At 46.2% G+C, this 20,501-nt stretch overlaps 1 protein-coding gene across 2 annotated transcripts; it reads right to left on the bottom strand.

The window, feature by feature from the left end:
* Positions 1–56: 56 nt before the first annotated feature.
* Positions 57–13,582, bottom strand: LOC102120587 (putative killer cell immunoglobulin-like receptor-like protein KIR3DX1). Of its 2 annotated transcripts, XM_015442112.4 has the most exons (9): positions 13,536–13,582; positions 13,290–13,325; positions 12,355–12,633; positions 10,503–10,808; positions 8,904–9,203; positions 7,971–8,021; positions 4,007–4,132; positions 3,210–3,262; positions 2,761–3,102 (listed from the first exon to the last, which is right to left on the bottom strand). In XM_015442112.4, the coding sequence occupies exons 1-9, from the start codon at positions 13,567–13,569 to the stop codon at positions 2,911–2,913; spliced, it is 1,377 nt and encodes a 458-aa protein (XP_015297598.3). In that variant the 5' UTR covers positions 13,570–13,582; the 3' UTR covers positions 2,761–2,910. The 2 variants fall into 2 exon arrangements, with proteins under 2 accessions (XP_073880853.1, XP_015297598.3); XM_074024752.1 differs by lacking the exon at positions 8,904–9,203 and having other exon boundaries at positions 57–3,102.
* Between the last annotated feature and the right edge of the window lie 6,919 nt (positions 13,583–20,501).

The following is a 20,501-nucleotide window of genomic DNA, read 5'->3' as shown; positions in this document are numbered from 1 at the left end:
GTGTTTGGCTTGTTCCCTGCGTTTTGTAAGGTAAAGACATCTCACTACTGAGGTTAAATCCAAACGCTTTACTGTTGCTTAGAAGCCCTCACATGGTAGGTAGCACAACAGGCTGACTCTAGCCAATAAGAACTTTACTGCACATTTTAAAATAAAAAAGCGTAATTGGGGCCAGGCACGGTGGCTCACACCTGTACTCCTAACACTTTGGGAGGCCGAGGCAGGCGGATCACCTGAACTCAGGAGTTTGAGACCAGGACAACATGGTGAAACTCCAACAAAACAACAACAACAACAAAAACCTCACAGTCCACACATGAAAGACCAGTGAGGATCAGGCAATAAAAACCCAGCCTATTGGTCACAGACACCGTGAGTCAATCAACCTCCTCACTTCGCCTGTGCGATAAAGACGTGTGTATGAAGGTGGATGTCTGCACTGAGATGCTCAAGAAATGGAGAAAATTACCAGGTGAAGAAACAGCACATGACAATTCCACGAGCTAACGACAGCTCGTTGCAGGCAGCAGTTTGCAAATTGCTCCGGGTAGGTGCCAATTCAAGTAGAAAGAAACAGAATAAAGGCTCCGAGGTCATCAGAAAGCAGCTTCCAGAGCGTGTTCTGTGCAGAGAATAGATGTGTGCTTTCTCTCCATGTGAAATCAGGGGACAAGAAAAGGTGCACATAGGAGGTTGGCGTGAGCATCCGTGTGAACAGACCACCAGCAGGCTCTGTGTGAGCAACAGGGCTGTTTAGTTCACCTGGATGCGGGCGGGCTGAGTCCGAAAAGAGAGTCAGCAAAGGAGGGTGGGATTATCATTAGTTCTTATAGGTTTGAGATGGGCGTACGAAGTACCTTCTCAAGGACCGGGAGAATATTACAAAGTACCTTCCTAAGAGTGGGGCAGGATATATCCTATCAGTTAGGGTGGGGCAGGAACAAATCACAATGGTAGAACGTCGTCAGTTAAGGCTATTTTCACGTCTTCTGTGGCTCTTCAGTTGCTTCAGGCCATCTGGAGGTACACGTGCAGGTCACAGGGGATATGATGGCTTAGCTTGGGCTCAGAGGCCCGACAGAGGTGACCTTCTCAGAGTTTGGGAGAAAATCTCTGTGGCAGAAATTTGCATGAGGATAAGAGGTGATAAGACCCTCCATGAGAGAATCCTGCTCGTTCCCCACGTTCCGTGAGATAAAGACATCTCACCACTGTTAAATATTATCGTTTTGTTACATTAGGTCCCTTCCAGGAGCCTGCACTGCGTGAGAAAACAGCCTCTGCATCTTCAAATTTGCGCCTTTAATCTAGAACAGCTATAATCTAGAACAGCTATAATCTAGAACAGCTATAATCTAGAACAGCTAGAACTTCCTCTGACAAGGAAAACATGTGTATTCATGCTGTTCTCTCCGACAGCCAGCAGCCACACGTGGCTCTGAGAACTCAAACGGTGGCCATGTGGCTGAGGAACTGAATTTTAAACTTCATGGAATTTGATCTATTCTAAGTTAAAAAGCCATATTTGGCTAGTATACCTATGTATCAAACCTGCACGTTCTGCACATGTATCCCAGAACTCAAAGTAAAATAAATAAATAAGTGTACAACATGGGAGTTTTAAGAGAACTGTTAATTTTTTGGTTATCTCAAATTTAAACACGTCAAATGCTTGTCAAGAATCTGAAGTACTCAAAAACTTCAAGTATTGTCAAATTTAAACACGTCCAATGCTTGTCAAGAATTTGAAGTATTCAAAAACTTCACCATATTAGGTGACTCAGATACTGAATACACTTCATCTCTGCAACATGTTATTGAGTAATCGCAAAGATATAGAATCAACCCAAATGCCCATCAATGATAGATAGGATAAAGAAAAGGTGAGGCCGGGCGCGGTGGCTCACGCCTGTAATCCCAGCGCTTTGGGAGGCCGAGGCGGGCGGATCACAAGGTCAGGAGATCGAGACCACGGTGAAACCCCGTCTCTACTAAAAATACAAAAAATTAGCCGGGCGTGGTTGTGGGCGCCTGTAGTCCCAGCTACTCGGGAGGCTGAGGCAGGAGAATGGCGTGAACCCGGTAGGCGGAGCTTGCAGTGAGCCGAGATCTCGCCACTGCACTCCAGCCTGGGCGACAGAGCGAGACTCCGTCTCAAAAAAAAAAAAAAAAAAAAAAAGAAAAGGTGGTACATATACACCATAGAATACTACGCAGTCATTAAAAGGAATGAGATCATATCATTTGCAGAGGCATGGATGAAGCTGGAAGACATTATCCGCAGCAAACTAATGCAGGAACAGAAAACCAGACACCGCGTGTTTTCGCTTATAAGTGGGAGCTGAACAATGAGAACACATGGACACAGGGAGGGGAACACACTCACTGGGGCCTGTCAGAGGAGGGCAGGGGGTACGGAGAGCATTAGGGAAAAGAGAATGCCTGCTGGGCTTAATAGCTAGGTGAGGGATTGATAGATGCAGCAAACCACCATGGTGGTTTACCTATGAAACAAACCTGCACCTCCTGCACACGGACCCCAGAACCTTTTTAAAAATTTAAAAAAAAGAAAAACAAAAACCTTATTGAGGAATTTAGAGATTAAACTGGCTGAGCGTATACGTCGGTTTTCCAGAAGCAGGTCTGTAGAATTTCAGAATAAGTCAGATGATATTAATGAGATATCCAGGATGAGTGTGTGGGTGTAGTCAAAACACCTTAAATGGCTGGAAGTTCAAAATAGGATCGTAGAATGGCTAGGTGTCTGCTCAGCTGTGCTGGAATTTAAGATAATCCCGCAAGCATTCAGACACTGCTGTTGCCAGCTCGGAGGTGTCAAGATGGTACCAGAGGGAGGAAGAATGTCCGTGGAGAACAATCCTCCTGGGAATAGATCCAGGTCCTTGCGTATTAATGACCTCTGTGGCAAAGACCGGGGGCAGCTCTGGCCTCAGCCTGGGCTTGGTGGACGGTGACGTAGATACTGGGATCCTCCGAGAGGTACTTGGGACACGGGGAGGCAGGAGTGAGTCCTGTCTGGGAGAGGGTCTGGTGGTTTAACTGGGCATACATCACCTCCTGCGTCTCTTCCGCTGCAGGGCCCTGAGAGGATGAAGGTGAAAAGAGGAGCACATTTAGTAACTGAAGGCAGGGCACTGGGAATGTGAGGGGATGAAGCTGTGACGATGGTTTGGACTGGAAGAACTCACCCCTTCATCCATCCGGTGGCCTTCCATGGGCTCTGTGTTTGCCATGGTGGTGTCTGTGGGGTGAAAAAGGAAGTCTTGGCCGGGCGCGGTGGCTCAAGCCTGTAATCCCAGCACTTTGGGAGGCCGAGGCGGGTGGATCACGAGGTCAGGAGATCGAGACCATCCTGGCTAACATGGTGAAACCCCGTCTCTACTAAAAATACAAAAAACTAGCCAGGCGTGGTGGCGGGCGCCTGTAGTCTCAGCTACTTGGGAGGCTGAGGCGGGAGAATGGCGTGAACCCGGGAGGCGGAGCTTGCAGTGAGCCGAGATCACGCCACTGCACTCCAGCCTGGGAGACACAGCGAGACTCCGTCTCAAAAAAAAAAAAAAAAGAAAAAAAGAAAAAGGAAGTCTTCCAGACCTTCACATCAGAGGTGGCAATACCAAGGCCAAAACAAGATGAGGGCGTGCCTGAGGCTGCAGCGTGATGCAGCCTCCCCCACTAAATTCAGAGAACTACCCATCAGCAACCCCGGGGCAATCTTGACTGCCCCAGGACCACTCCCATCGATGGCCCCCATCCTTCTGCCTCTCTCATGGACCATCTCCTGCAGGTCAGTGGCCTCCCTAGAGGTGAGGTGGAGGTAGGGGAGGGGTTGCGGTGATTGGTCAGTGAAGGGAAGCAGAAGGGTTTCTCCCTCAAGAACCTCAATGGAAACACAGATCAACCCACAGGAGGTGAAGAGCCCTCTCTGTGCCCCGGTCCTATCCCCACGAGGCTCACATGATACGGTCCTCCCCTCCCTGAGACTTACAATATTTTATGTAACACCTGAAACCGATAAAAGCAGAGAGGCACACGCCAATGGAGATGATGGCTACTGAGAGTCCAATGAGGATATTCAGGTTGTTGCTGGACTGTCCTTGAGGAAGATGTATGTCTGTTAAGAAGCAAATGATAAACCCTCTCATTGACTGTTTTGTGCCAATACATACTGAACGCACGACATGCTTTATCTGAAGCTCTTCCAAGATCCCTACACCCAAACAGTTACTTTCTCCATTTTCCATCACTTACAAAAAATTCCAAGAGAAGTGAAGACACGTGTCCAAATCAAAGGGCCGGTAAAAGAGATGTGGAGGCCGGGCATGGTGGTTCACACCTGTAATCCCAGCACTGTGGGAGGGCCGAGAAGGGTGGATCACCTGAGGTCAGGAGTTCGAGACCAGCCTGACCAACACGGCAAAACCCCGTCTCTACTAAAAATACAAAAATTAGCCAAGCATGGTGGTGTGCGTCTGTGATCCCAGCTACTGGAAGGCTGAGGCAGGAGAATCGCTTGAACCCAGGAGGCGGAGGTTGCAGTGAGCCAAGATTGCACCACTGCACTCCAGGCTGGGTGACAGAGCAAGACTCCATCTAAAAAAAAAAAAAAAAAAAAAAGAGAGAGACCTGGAGGTCTGAACCCAGGCCTACCAGGCTCCAGTGTTCCTCCCCTCCAACTTCCTCATGAGACAAGACAATTTGCTTTTGCATGACAAAGGAAACCCTCTGCATGTACCATAGCTGAACCCTGTTTCCCCCATCCCTCCTCAGCCCAGGACAAATGCACTTTCTGAGAATGGAGATAGAGGTGGCCAGAGGATGACTCTCATGCCGGTTTCTGAGAATTGAACTTGCTCCAAAGAATGTTGGTGCTTTTCTGAGTAATGAGTAAGAGCCGGCAGGTGGAGGATTCGGGAGAGAAAAAGGGGAGTGGGCACAGGGTATGTCACATAGGAGCACATCCTCCGTACCAGGACCCAGGCTGAGGGGTGGGAGAACTTCCACATGTGTGGACATGTCTCATCCTCATTCTCTCATCCATGATATAGTCCTTGAAAGAGAAAGGACTGTAGCCAGCCACACTCTTGGGCTCAATTGATGGCTCTGTTACTTCTAGACATTCAACTTGGGAAGCTTTTCTTTCTTCTCTTTCCTACTTTTTTTTTTTTTTTTTTTTTTTCCATAAAGAGAGAGGCATCATTGGCCCAATATTCTATCCAAGAACTTGGATGCTTTGGCCAGGTGCTGTGGCTCATGCCTGTAATCCCAGCATGTTGGGAGGCCGCGGCGGGTGGATCACCTGAAGTCAGGAGTTTGAGACCAGCCTGGTCAACATGGCGAAACCCTGTCTCTACTAAAAATACAAAAATTAGCTGGGCATGGTGGCAGGTGCCTGTAGTCCCAGCTACTCAGGAGACTGAGGCAGGAGAATCACTTGAACCCAGGAGGCAGAGACTGCGGTGAGCTGAGATCACACCATTGCACTCCAGCCTGGGCAACAAAGCAAGATTCCGTCTCAAAAAAAAAAAAAAAAAAAAAAAGAGCTGGGCACAGAGGCTCACACCTGTAATCCCAGCACTTTGGGAAGCCAAGGCGGGTGGATCAGGAGGTCAAGAGATCAAAACCATCCTGGTCAACATGGTGAAACCCTGTCTCTACTAAAAATACAAAAATTAGCTGGACGTGGTTGTAGGTGCCTGTAATCCCAGCTACTCAGGAGCCTGAGGAAAGAGAATCACTTGAACCCAGGAGGCAGAGGTTGCAGTGAGCTGAGATGGCACCAGTGCACTCCAGCCTGCAGACAGAGTGAGACTCCGGAAAAAAAAACAAAAAAAACCTTTGTCTTCGCCTCTTTGTTGGAATAAAATCCAAAGTCTTTACTGTTGCTTATAAACCCTCACATGGTAGCACACAACAGGCTGACTCTAGTCAATAAGAACTTTACTGTGCATTTTAAAATAAAAAGCGTAATTGGAGCCAGGCATGGTGGCTCACACCTGTATTCCTAACACTTTGGGAAGCCAAGGCGGGCAGATCACCTGAGCTTAGGAGTTTGAGACCAGCCTGAACAACATGTTGAAATCCTGTCTCTACTAAAATACAAAAACTTAGCCAGGCATGGTGGTGCATGCCTGTTAATCCCAACTACTGAGGAGGCTGAGGCAGGAGAATCGCTTGAACCCAGGAGGCAGAGGTTGCAGTGAGCCGAGATCGCGCCACCGCACTCCAGCCTGGGTGACAGAGCAAGATTCTGTCTTTAAAAAAAAAAAAAAAAAAAAGGCATAATTAAATTGTTTGTAACTTAAAGGAGAAATGCTTGAGGGAATGGATGCCTTATCCTCTATGATATGTGTATTTCACATTTCATGCCTGTATCAAAACATCTCATGCACCTGATAAATATACGCAGCTACTATGTACCCACAAACATTAAACATTTTAAAAACGAGAAACCTTCACATAAGTTGGCACCTGTCCACCTCTTTCAGCTCCACCCCCCGTCCCCCAGCGTGTCAGCCTCACTGGTGCTGTGAACACACACAAGCCGTTGCCATGTTGATTTTTTTTTTTTTTTTTAGATGGGAGTCTCGTTCTGTCACCCAGGCTGGAGTGCAGTGGCATGATCTTGGCTCACTGCAAGCTCCGCCTCCCGGGTTCAAGCGATTCTCCTGCCTCAGCCTCCGGAGTCGCTGGGACTACAGGCAGACGCCACCACGCCCAGCTAATTTTTGTATTTTCAGTAGAGACGGGGTTTTACCATGTTGACCAGGATGGTCTCAATCTCTTGACCTTGTGATCTGCCCGCCTCAGCCTCCCAAAGTGCTGGGATTACAGGTGTGAGCCACCACGCCCAGCCCTGCCATGTTGAGTTTATGGCACCACTGTCCTACCTGCTGGGAATGTCCTTCCATCAATCCTTCCAACACTGGCTGTCCTTGTCATCAGGATCACACCTTAAATGTCACTTCCTTGAGTGACAAAGAGTCTTCCCTTCCACCACTCTAAAGGATCCACTTAAGCTTTCTGTCACACGACTCTATCTTAACAAATACAAAATTAATGAATCTGAATAAATCAGTTCACACGTCTATTCATTATAATTTTTCTCCTCCCTGCCACACATCACTGGAGTATGATAATCTGAACACAGGATCTGTTGAATATTCAGATCGTAGGACATTAGAAGATGGACAATAAGGCTGGGTGCGGTGGCTCATGCCTGTAATCCTAGCACCTTGGGAGGCCAAGGCAGACGGATCACTTGAGGTCAGGAGTTCGAGACCAGCCTGGGCAACATGGCAAAACCCTGACTCTACCAAAAATACAGAAAGTAGCCGGGTGTGGTGGCAGGCACCTGTAATCCCAGCTACTCGGGAGGTTGAGGCAGGAGAATTGCTTGAACCCGGGAGGCAGAGGTTGCAGTGAGCTGAGATTGAGCCACCGCATTCCAGCCTGGGCGACAAAGCGAGACTCCATCTCAAACAACAACAACAACAAAAAGATAGACAATAAATATTTAATATGGTCTTTTAAATCCTTCCCGTCTTCCAGCATTTTCATGTTCACAGACCTCCCTGGCGGAATGAGAAGCATTGCTTTTCAGCAGGCGTCAGGCCGCTCTGACCTCTTCCTTCCCTGTGGACGAGGCCTCAGCCCCAAAGCATCTGAAGCTGAAAGGCCTTACAGATCCCCACACTGACCACAGTCTCAGATGTGGATGGGGAATCTGGGGACCTGGGAGGGGCTGCCTAGCCCGGGGTCATGGAGCTGAGGCTGAAAAGCCTTACAGATCCCCGCACTGACCACAGTTTCAGATGTGGATGGGGAATCTGGGGACCTGGGAGGGGCTGCCTAGCCCAGGGTCCTGGAGCTGGGAGGTGGCACAGCTTTCATTCACACAGGTGCCTTCTGTCTCTGCAGGGACTCAGACACTAGCAGAGTCATTTGCTTACCAGATTCAGGGGTGGATTCCACGAATGACAGAGGAGTACTCTTAGTGTTTTCTAGGAAAAAAAAAAAAAAAAAAAGGCAGAGAAGGGGTGAGCAAGAGTCATTGATTGCCCCATTAAAGTAGGATCATTTTCTTTTTCTTTTTCTTTTCTTTTTGAGACAGACTCTCGCTGTGTCGCCCAGGCTGGAGTGCAGTGGTGCCATCTTGTCTCACTGCACCCTCCGCCTCCCGGGTTCAAGCCATTCTCCTGCCTCGGCCTCTCGAGCAGTAGAACCATTTTCTTTGGAGGGTTGGTCCCTACACACCCCCTACTCTGTCATCCACCTAAAGACTAATGGGGGTCCTGGGGTCTCTTCCTTGGAATCTCTGGGGGGCAATTCCTTCCCTGAGATGGGAAGGTGATAAGGAGATGCTTGGTGGTGTCAACAGACATTGTCTCCCATCAGGATGATAAATATCCACGTTCCCCGGCAGGGAAATCTCCCTGAGGTGAGGGGTCAGGAGGGGCTTTGGAGAAATGGAAAAGGGTGAGAGGCTGAGGCAACCTCTTATCTCCATGAACCACATCCGGCCTCGCCTCCCCCTGTGTTTGTCCCGACCTCTTTCTTCACACAGGAGGTGGTGGAGGGTATGGAGCTGCCCAGTCTTCCACCCTACACCCTGACAGCCCCGTCATGCTCAGTTTCTTTTTTCCTGCGTTTTTTTCTGTATTTTTCTGTTTTTTTTTTCCTGTATTTTTTATCCGTTTTTTTTTTCCTGTATTTTTTATCCGTTTTTTTTTTTCCTGTATTTTTTCCTTCTTTTTTCCTGTATTTTTCACTGTCTCATTTTATCCAATATACCTAATACCCCCATGTCCCCAGCAGGACGCCCCTCAGGTGTGGTTCTGTGATCTAGTGGGCACCAGAGCGTGCAGCCGGCATGGACTCCTCACCTGTGACGCAAAGGTGCAGGGGGTCACTGGGGGCTGACCACTCATAGGGAGAGTCATTGAAAGAACCATAGCATCTATAGGTCCCGCCGGGGACTGGCGTTGCGGGGCCCACAGAAAAGTGGGCCTGGGATGCTCCACTGTGCCTCTGCCCTCCACTGAGCCACTGTCCATGAGCAACCCCGTCTCTGAACAAGTGGTACCGGTCAAATGAGATTTCAGAGCTGCAGAAGAAGTTCAGCTTCTGTCCCAACCTCATCATGGGGTCCACCTGGGTGGAGAGAGAAGGCTTTTTGTATTTTCCTAGGAGAAAAAGAGGTGGATTTTAGAACACACTCCTGAGTGCGTGAACAAAGTAATCTCTCTCCCTCTTTTTTTTTTTTTTTTTCCTGAGACAGAGTTTCACTCTTGTATCCCAGGCTGGAGTGCAGTGGCGTGATCTCAGCTCACTGCAACCTCAGCATCCTGGGTTCAAGTGATTCTCCTGCCTCAGCCTCCTGAGCGGCTGGGATTACAGGCGTGCACCACCACACCCAGTTAATTTTTGTATTTTTAGTAGAGACGGGGTTTCACCATGTTGGTCAGGCTGGTCTCGAACTCCTGACCTTGTGATCCACCCACCTCAGCCTCCCAAAGTGCTGGGATTATAGGCGTGAGCCACCACGCCCAGCCTCGTTGTTCTTATCTTGGCAGCAGATTCTGAATGTCAGCTGTTGCCTCTGTCAATCTCATGTTCCTCTGTAGGGTCCTGAGTCAGCCTATGTCTGTGTCTTTTTACTTCCCCTGCATTTCATTGGTTCTCCATTGATTCTCCACTCTCCCTATGTGTGGTCAGCCCCCAGTGACCCCCTGCACCTTTTGCATCACAGGTGAGGAGTCCATGCCAGCTGCACGCTCTGGTGCCCACTAGATGACAGAGCCACACCTGAGGGGCGTCCCGCTGGGGACACGGGGGTATTAGGTATTCTGGATAAAATGAAACAGTGAAAAATACACACAGGAAAAAAGAAGCTGAGCATGATGGGGCTGTCAGGGTGTAGGGTGGTAGACGGGACAGCTCCACACCCTCCGCCACCTCCTGTATGAAGAAAGAGGTCAGGACAAACCCAGGGGGAGGTGAGGCCAGATGTAGTCGCTGTGACTGTGTCCCTGTGGCTTGCCGCCCCTAGAAGCCATATGAGATGTAGGTTTCTCCTGGAAAATGGAAATTACTCTGTGCTTTGAGAACTTTCAGAAAACACAGTGCTGGTCTTGGGTTCCCCGACACGGGGCTATGGGGTTATGAGTCTCACTGTTTTTCAATTGTGTGTTGAAAAATATAAGAATCTCGGGAGGATCAGAAGGAACCTCACAGGCTCCTGCAGGGAGCGACTGGCTGTACTCCCAAGCCCAAGGAGTTAGACGTGACGACTTGTTGGGGAGCGTAGAAGTGACCCCTCCTCCCTCTTTAGGCGGTAAAACATATTAAACCCCTTTGCTGAGCCCTTCCTCACAGTCCCTCTGTTCCTTTTTTTCTCTTCCTCTACTGAGGTTTGATTAACAACCGCATTACATGAAGCTCCCAGGACCCCAACGGACCACGGACGGTCCAGCCACACTCACCTGTGATCACAATATCCAGGGGGTCACTGGGAGCCGACCACTCATAGGGGGAGTGATTGAAAGAACCACAGCATCTGTAGGTTCCTGCATGGGCAGGCGTTATAGGACCCATGGAAAAGACAGCCTGGACGTAGTGGCTCCCAGCCTCCATCCCCTCGTCAAGCTGCTGAGAGTGCTGCGTGTGCTCCTCTTTGTACAAGACAAATTCATCGAAGGCCAGTGGTGAGCGACAGTGCAGGCTCACCCTGGCTCCTGTGTGCACCAGGGAGCTTGGGTGCGCTGAGATGGAGGGTTTGGTGAACAAGCCTGAGAGCAAAGATGGAGGAGTTCACATGAGTCTCCTTTCTCACCCCTCGCCTGAGACCTCAGGGTGAAGCTCCCCCTCGTCACCCCCAAAGCCCGTTGGCATCCTTCCTGTTGGTGTGCTTGCATTGTGGGTGCATGTTCTCTCTGCGCAGATCCCCATTGTCCAGCTTGAAGCCATAGGAGATGTGTGGTTCTCCTGGAAAATGGCAATTACTCTGTGCTTTGAGAACCTTCAGAAAACACAGTGCTGGACTTAGGTTTCCTGGCATGGGACTGTGAGGTTGTGAGGCTATTTTTCAATTCTGCATATTGAAAAATACAAGAATCTCTGGAGGATCAGAAGGAACCTCACAGGCTCACACTGAAGGAAACAACTGGTTTTGCCCCAAAATCCAAGAGGTTATACATGACTACTTATTGGGGAGGGTGGCAGTGACTCCTTTTCCCTATTTGGGCAGAAGGACATGGTAAACTCCTTTGCTGGGCAGCCCTTCACTGTTCCAGTCTCCATTCAGATCCTCCAGGAGCCTGGATCTCCCTACCTCACACCGACTTGCTTTCCCTGCTTTCTTGGTGGAAAGACCCAATCTCTGCTCTGTTGCTTCTGAGCTCCTCGAATGTGGGACCGCCAAATTAAAATACATGCATTGTCAATGTTGTAAAGTGGTTATACAGTAAAACTGAAACGTTTGCTCTGTTATTTCCAAAGTTGCAAATTAATGACTTGCAAATGGAGAACTATTTTCAAGTTCTTCAATTTTTCTCCCATGCTTCAAGAAGTTAACAACAACAAAAAATGATGTTGCATTATTAACACAGAACAGACTGTGCCAATCCTCATTCTTGATGTCTTCTCTGAAATCCTTCCTTGACTCATGGTTCAAGACAGATCTCTATCTTTCTCTTCCGGAAAACTCTACTCTCTCTCTCTCTCTTTGTGTATATTTACATACATATGTAAAATCTGAACAACTCCACACCCTCCCTTCCCTGCTTTACAGGATGAGCAGGGGCGACTCCACGGGATGAGTCTCTAACTCCCCGTGAGACACTGCACATCCATGAGAGAGAAGGGATGAGTGTCAGGAGACCGGGAAGGAGGACGAGAGGAATGGGTGCGTTTCCCAATCCACGTCCCACTGAGTCACTGGACTCATCTCCCAAGGGAAGTGTCACTTCCCCAAGCCTCTGGCTCCTTCAAGGCAAGGTAATGACTTCCCTGAGGGAAACACTGGTGCTGGGGTCAGGCAACATGGCTCCTCCCTGGACCCATCCTGCTGGAGTTGATACCAGCACCCTGCGTCTGCTACTCCCCAGGCAGATTCTCCCGCTGCTCGGCCTCGGCTTCCTCCCTCCTCCTCCTCCACCTGGGTACCTGATTCCTCACAGGAAATGCCCTCTCTTTAAATTCTCAGGACGGCTTCTGTGTCCACAGTTAGTGCATGACCAGCAATCCCACAATAACTCTCTGGCTTCACTGGGTGTGGACTCTGGGAAGGGCCATCTGGACACCAGGTGGATGTGGGGTGGGCTGGACTTCTCCTACCTGTGACGATGATCTTCAGGGATTTGCTCCCAGCTGACTGTTTTGAGGTGTGCTTGTAAATTCCAGCACATCTGTAGGTCCCTGCGTGTCCTGGGGTCACAGGGTTGATGGTGACGTGGTTGGAAAGGCCAGTGTACGACTTACGGATTTGGCTCCCTGTTGTTTGGAATATTGTGAACATGACAAACTGAAGACGGGAATGACAGGAGAGAGTCACACGTCCTCCTAGGGGAACCCGAGGGCTCGGCCAGGCTGACAGGGAGAATTCGTCCTGAGCACCTGGAAGAGGAGGAGGCACAACCTAGAGAGGGAAACGTGGAGCCCCCTGTCTCCCACTGTCCTTGAGGGCTTTTCCTTCTTCACTTTGTTCTGGTTTGCCGCGTAACATGGGGTCCCCTGATGCCCTGGGATACCTGGTAGTGAGCCAGGGACACAGCCCACCCCAGAGTGGACATGGAAGGTTTCCCCAGAACAACATTCTACTAAGCATGATGATACAGTATTGAGCCAAGTTGCTCCTAGTTCTTGTCTACAACAAGAAATCTGTGCATGGAGGAGAAGGAGGAAATTTACCAGATTCAAGCAATACGAAAAACATATCAACTCATTTAACAATTGCCAACACAAGTGCCCGGCATGGGTCCCCCGCCTCCCGACAGAGAGTACTCCTACCCACCCCTAGACACGCCGGATTCTGAGCATCACAGGCTCCTTCAGAAGATTGGATGAGCCCGAGGGGCTGCCCTTGGAGGGTTTCTAGAACAAAATGGAAATTGGGGTCTCCAGAGGACCCCCTTCCTGTGATCCCAGTGCTCAATGCAAAGCCCCCACCCCCCATGTCATCTGCATCATCCTGACTTCGTGTCCTCCCTCCCTGCCTGGAGAATCATTTGTGTTTGGCCAACACAGCATCCTAGGACTGAGATAGGACTCACCCACATGTGTGCAGATCTTCTGGTTCAGACAGAATCCTGGGCAAAAAAAAAAAAAAAGAGAGAGAGAGAGGTAGCTTGTCTTCACATGAATCCTGCCCTCCTTGTGACTGGGTTTGTCAGCTCAGCCTGGATTCAGAGGGTGGATGAGCCTGCTTCCCACCCGCAGCCCCAGGTTGTGGAGAGGCCAGGTCTTCAAGAGAGCGTTTTCCATCCCAACCCTGTCCGCTTTTCCCTTCCAGGACTTACCCAGACACAGGAGGGTGATGAGTTTGGGGGCCATGGTACCACTTCTCTTGGGCAGGACACAGGGGTTGAGCTAAATTGGAAAATGAACAGGATGTGGTAACCATGGTTCCGGTTTCAGTATGCAGAGTTTAGAGGGTGACCACCACACAGGAAGATGACCAGCTCTCACCCTAAACATAGCGGGTGACACAGGAAACTTGCAGATGGTATTTTTGGTTCAAGAGCCCCTAACAAAGGCCTGCCATGAACCTCAGCACCGACCAATCGATAACGTCTGAATTTCAAGTTTAATCTTTCTATGTGAAAAATTGTAAAATGATATCTTAATATCTTATTGCCTTTTTCGAGAACTATGCATGATTCGGTTTCTGTGATGCAACGTTCTCCTGCCAAATTAAAATAGACGCATGGTCAATGTAAAACGGTTGTACAGTAAAACTGAAATGTTTATCCTGCTATTTTCAAAGTTGCAAATTAATTACTTGCAAATTGAGAACGATTTTCAGGTTCTTCAATTTTTCTCCTATGCTTCAAGAAGTTAACAAGAAAAATTGATTTTGCATTATTAACACAGAAGCGAGCATGAAAATCCTCGTTCTTGATGTTTTCTCTGAAATCCTTCCTTGACTCACAGTTCAAGACACAGATCTCTATCTTTCTCTTCCAGAAAACTCTACTCTGTGTGTGTGTGTATATTTACATACATATACAAACTGTAAATAACACAAACATATGTGTATATAATGCTGAAGGTTCTCCCCAAAAGCCAATTCATATTATTAAAAAATTAGTAAGATTAACAAGAGAAAAAGCCCTGTGAAATCCACACTGAAAAAAAAACAGCATATTCACAAAAATAGTATCAACTCATGCTTTGTCTCTCATCTGGCCCAGAACTTCCCAACGTATGAAAACAACACACACACAATTTTGGATCTTTTCTGTGTCATTTTTGTAAATATGTGTCTTCCATATCACAGCTATCATCTGGTAATATTTGTGTGTGTGTATGTATGTACATTTTTACATTTTAAATATAGAACAAAAGGATAGTTTGTTTTGTGTTTTTTATTGTAAAATGATACCGCTATGCTCCTAATGCTCTGCATAGCTCTTGTTTATTCACCAACAGACAGACTGCAGTAAATCGCTTGCATATTCCTCAATGTATTTGTCCCTTTGGGCGATGTATGTTTTCACCAGGCATTTTGTTTTTTGGAGCAATGTTGGCCAGAGCATTCTTGCCTGTGTGTCCTGGGTTTTACGAGTGAGTTTCCCTGAGTACACACCCCAGGGTGGGACTACACACATGGGGACTGTCAAGGTAAAGATAAACTGACAAGAACACATTTTTTCCAGAGCGATGACCTCAAAACTGCCAGCAACAGTTGTCAGATTCTGGTGTTTTTTCCACTTCTCAGAAAATACCTGATTACAGATGACAGAGGATGAACTTGATGTTAACATTTACTTAAGTATATTCTACAATAGAAAAATATGTTGAATAAATGCTGTGATATAAATATCTGTACCTGTAAGCAAATGTATCACCTATGAGAAATAATTTTTACAAATCAGTGACGCCATTTATTAAACATTGCGCTATGTTTCATAAAATGTGTTATAATTGATTGACTTGGAAGTGAGATTTGCAAAGTTCAAGACCTCAGTAGCAGACAGTTACCCTCCGAGCAAACACACGGGACAAATACCCGCTTGAAAATATGAAGCATGCATTGGTTAAAAATGAGAAGAACTTGTTAATTTAACGTTGCTAAATGTACTTTACGGTGTTTATGGGTTTCTTCCCAGGAAGACAGCTCAGCAGTGTTTACACATTGGAAGGAGGCCAACGACTTTGCGAAGTAAACTCTTTTAATCCAGTGCAATTTTTACACAGTAAAAATTTTTACACAGAAGTAAGCGTACACTGGACTGTGGGAACAAGACACAGCACAGTTAACAGCAGAGGGGCCACGGCCTTTGAAGAGGGAAAATTTGAACACTGATAACTTTAAAAGTTTGGCTCCTTGAAGGTGAGGGTTAAATGTATGTAAATTTCCAAACGTTCCGTGAAATTGGAAATTTTTGGTTTTATGTTAAAGAATGTGATTCTGTGCTTTTTAAAGCTGTGTTGAGAACTATAAATAATTACAGCAGTTAATTTGGGATTTTGACGTGGGGCATAGTTTGATTACTGGATTCAATGCCTAAATTCACAACTCTTCACTAAAACAAACTCAACTAAATGTTGAATGCATGTGACGCATTACGTGTTAATTAGTATATCTTTAAACAATTTCCCTTCATGAATTATTTCCAGAAGGACCCACATCATCTGTAGATTTTAGGTATATCAAGCAAATTTTCCAAAAGTGTTACCCAAACAATAAATACAAATAGTTGATTAATTAGGTAAAGAAACAAGGTTCTTACAGGCAAGAGCCAGTGGTGTGTTTCATGTCCCATTCATTATGATTTAGAAGATTCTATTCGCTTGAGGTATATTTAAAGAGATTTTGTAGCCTAATCTGCTGACAGGCTTATGGATTCCTCTGGAAAAACACATAAAAGAGTAAATTCAGAAGGTCAGAAATAAGCCACACCTAAATTTTTTAAGTATGGATCCTGGACAAACAAACTAGACCGTATCTACTCCTTTGCATTCTCTTTTTCAAAAATTCCAATTTTTAAAAATATTGGGCGTTCTTGATCTGTCTTCATGTGACTGTACCCTGGCTGATTATTTTTTAAGTATGTGTATATTTCCATCCTTTTTTTTATAATTTCTGCAAGCATGCCTCTCTCTGTTTCCAGCCACAGTTACTTTACCTTTTCTATATTGTAATGTGCTTCCATTTACTTAATACCTCTCTTGTAAATTCACGAATTTCTTTTCGTTTTTACCTACTTTTAACGTCATTAAAATGAAGGAAATAACTCTTCTAACCTATATAACATTTTTAAGTTTTTGGTGTTTTATGCATTTTATTTTATTTTATTTTGTTTTGTTTTGTTTTGTTCTGTTTTGTTTTTAAGATGAAGTTTCACTCTCATTGCCCAGGTTGGAGTGCAATGGTGAGATCTCAGCTCACTGCAACCTCTGCCTCCCAGGTTCAAGCGATTCTCCTGCCTCAGCCTCCCTAATAGCTGGGATTACAGATGCCCACCACCACACCCGGCATTTGTTTTGTTTTGTTTTGTTGTTTTTGTATTTTTAGTAGAGATAGGGTTTCGCCATGTTGGGCAGGCTGGTCTCGAACTCCTGACCTCAGGTGATCCACTCCCCTTGGCCTCTCAATTGCATTTTATTTTTAAAATAAACTCGAGGTGCCTCAAATTTATCTTTGACTATCTCATATTTGTATCACTTTCACTTTCTGAATAATTCCCCTTCTTATACACAAAAATTTTATTAGGGTATACTTATGCTTTACTTTTTCTTTACGTAGCCATGACAGTTTAAATTCTGATTAATCCTCATTGTTAAGAGGAATGAGCTCCTTCCTCAATACTAACATGAATTAGGCAGCACCTTGAATTCTGGTCATCTCTTATCTTCAGTTGGTGGAGGGAAGTCAACACATACCAATAAACCTCCAGTTTCTTCTGCCCACTGGACAATTTCTTCTGCAGTTTTGCCATCTTGGAGGAAGGCAAAATCTGCACACAAAATAGCCTCTTCCGTCAGAAGCTCTGTGAGCGATCATCACCATACTGTACATTAGATCTCTGGAACATTTTCATCCTGCATAACCAAACTTTGTAGCCTTTGGCCAATGTGTCCTCATTTCCCATGCTCAAAACCCGCCTGACTAGAGTGTAAAAAGACTGTATTGCATACATGAAATTTGCTAGGAGGGTATGTCTTACATGTTGTCACCACGTTAAAAAAAAATGAAGACAAAAATGATAACCCTGTGAGGGGAAAGATGCTTTTTTGTTAGTTCGATTGTGGTAATTATTTCACATACATCAAAACGTCACATTCCAACCACCAAATATGTACAATTTGTACATGTCAAGAAAGCTTGAAAGTATTTGTTACAATCATTGTCATTCTCCCCTTTTCTTAAAATAATAAAGACATTTAATGTCTCATTTCACAAAAAGTTTTGAGGCAGGCAGTGCCAGTGCTGTCCCAGCAACCCAGTGACACTGGGGTTCTGGGTTGTGGGGTTCGGAGATGGTATCCCTGGGATTCCCTAGGCCATCATCATATCTTTTTATAATCAATGATATTTTGTTTTATTTTAAGTTCCAGGGTACATGGCCAGGACATGCAGGTTCGTGACACAGCTAAACATATGCCATGGTGGTTTGCTGCACCTACAAACCCATCGCCGCATGGCCTGTGGCCCCTTTGCCTTGAACAATTTCTCCCATTTGGAATGGGAACATTTGCCCAGTGTCTGTACTTCTATTGTATCTTGGAAGTAGCTAACATGTTTATAATTTCAGAGGCTCATATGGGGAAGAGACTTGCCTTGTCTCAGAGGAGACTTTGGACTTGGTTCATGCTGAAATGAGCTAAGACTTGGGGGAACTGTTGGGAAGGCATGATTGGTTTTGAAATGTGAGAAGGACATGAGATTTGGGAGGGGCAAGGGGCAAAATGATACGATTTGGCTATGTCCCCTCCCAAATCTCATCTCAAATTTTTCCCATGTATTTGAGGAGGGCCCGATGAGAGATGATTGGATCATGGGGGCAGATTTCTCCCTTGTTGTTCTCATGATCATGAGTTCTCACAAGAGCTGGTGGTTTGAAAGTGTGACATGTCTCCCCTGGTTCTCTCTTTGTCCTGCAACAATGAGAAGAAGGTCTCCGCTTCCTCTTCAACTTCTGCCATGACAGTAAGTTTCCTGAGGCCTCCCAGGCATCATTCCTGTTAAGTCTGTGAAACTGTGAGTCAATTAAACCTCTCTTCTTCATAAATTACCCAGTCTCAGTCTCAGGTAGTTCTTTATGGCAGTGTAAAAATGAACTAATACACCATGTTTTTTGTTTTGTTTTGTTTTTGTTGTTTTTTTTCATAGAATTGGTTTGCTAGCGCACTCTGGATACCCTCAAGTAGAAGTTGACATTGAAATTTATGGTATTTCTGTACCATTTGACCCAGCCATCCCATTACTGGGTATATACCCAAAGGATTATAAATCATGCTACTATAAAGACACATGCACACATATGTTTATTGCGGCACTATTCACAATAGCAAAGACTTGGAATCAACACAAATGTCCATCAGTGACAGACTGGATTAAGAAAATGTGGCATATACACACCATGGAATACTATGCAGCCATAAAAAAGGATGAGTTCGTGACCTTTGTAGGGACATGGATGCAGCTGGAAACCATCATTCTCAGCAAACGATCACCAGAACAGAAAACCAAATACCGCATGTTCTCACTCACAGGTGGGAATTGAACAACGAGAACACTTGGACACAGGGTGGGGAACATCACACACCGGGTCCTATTGTGGGGTGGGCGTAGGGGGGAGGGATAGCATTAGGAGATACACCTAATGTAAATGACAAGTTAATGGGTGCAGCACACCAACATGGCACATGTATACATATGTAACAAACCTGCACATTGTGCACATGTACCCTAGAACTTAAAGTATAATAATAATAATTTTTAAAAAAGAAATTTACGGTATTTCTGAAGAAACTGTGCCAAGGGTCAGCTGATGGAGAGAGAAGAGTTGGAGGATTCCCAAGAGGGTTTTAGCAAATTATTATGGACTACTTAGTTCCAAACTTATTTTCACTCACTCCATCATGTGAACCATATTCTGCGTCTTGAGCTGACGAGACAGAGCTCAGTAGCACAGATGAGGGAATATCTTAATGAAAAGTTAGTAAAAATGAGGCCCGGTGCGGTGGCTCATGCCTGGAATCCCAGCACTTTGGGAGGCCGAGGCCGGCAGATCACAAGATCAGGAGATTGAGACCATCCTGGCTAACAGGGTGAAACCCCGTCTCTACTAAAAATACAAAAAAATTAGCCGGGCATGGTGGCACAAACCTGTAATCCTAGCTACTTTGGAGGCTGAGGCAGGAGAATCGCTTGAACCTGGGAGGCAGAGGTTGCAGCGAGCCGAGATCACGCCACTGCAGTCCTGCCTGGGGGACAGAGCGAGACTCCATCTAAAAATAATAATAATAATAATAAAAGTGCATTACAAGAAGACCAGGGAATGGAGTTTATATCTGTGTGGGTCCACACCTGCCGTGAGTGATGTACCTTCATTTTATAGGGTAAGCAAATCGGAGAGGGAAGTCAAGGAAAGTCAGTGACAGTGGGAAGGGAAGACATCAGAATTGAATTGAGGAAGAGTTTTGAACTAGAGATCTGAAACCTGAGGCCATTTCTTTCAGTCCATGTTCTCAGCAGACAGTTCACCCAGCATACGATGACAATGTCTGACAATTTCCTTCCAAAGCCTCTGAGATTAGGAGATTGGATTCCAAGCCTCTATTGTTCTAAATGGTGAATGGTTTTCTCTTGTGTTCCTCTTCTTCTCGCGTTTGGGGTTTTTTTTCTGACTGTGCAAGACTCCAGTAGCAGGACTCCAACGACCACCAGGACCAAGATGGCCACGCCCAGCCTGATAAGATTCCCTGCTGTGTAATCCTGGGGGTGTGAGCCTAGGAAGAGTGGACAAAGATGTCACCAAAGGTGTGAAGGCCAAACTCATCCTAAAGTCCCTGGATGTCCACTCCGGTCACCCACATCCCCCTGAGTGGTCATAGCCTCCCAGCCTCATCCATAGCTGAGAACATCTCTGCATTGAGCAGCCTTGCATTCTGATGGGTTCTGTAATGATCTCAGGACATGAGCTGCCCCTGAGAACCACAGAAAGAGGGGGAATGTGAGGAAACATAGGGGTGATCATGCTATTCTCTGATATGCAATATGTCTCTAAAATCAGCTAATTACTTGAGAGAAGCAT

The sequence above is a fragment of the Macaca fascicularis genome, chromosome 19 (assembly GCF_037993035.2).
Source record: "Macaca fascicularis isolate 582-1 chromosome 19, T2T-MFA8v1.1".
NCBI classification, from domain to species: Eukaryota; Metazoa; Chordata; class Mammalia; order Primates; family Cercopithecidae; genus Macaca; species Macaca fascicularis.
The sequence above is the reverse complement of the archived record's forward strand: the minus strand, read 5'-3'. Positions and strand labels throughout refer to the sequence as shown.

Excerpts from the sequence above, each read along its gene's own strand:
- LOC102120587 (XM_015442112.4), bottom strand. The coding sequence starts at position 13,569 with ATGGCCCCCAAACTCATCACCCTCCTGTGTCTGG. Across the intron at positions 13,326-13,535 it reads CATCACCCTCCTGTGTCTGG|GATTCTGTCTGAACCAGAAG; the intron begins GTAAGTCCTGGA and ends TTTTTTGCCCAG. Across the intron at positions 8,022-8,903 it reads CCTGCACCTTTGCGTCACAG|AAAACACTAAGAGTACTCCT; the intron begins GTGAGGAGTCCA and ends TTTTTTTCCTAG.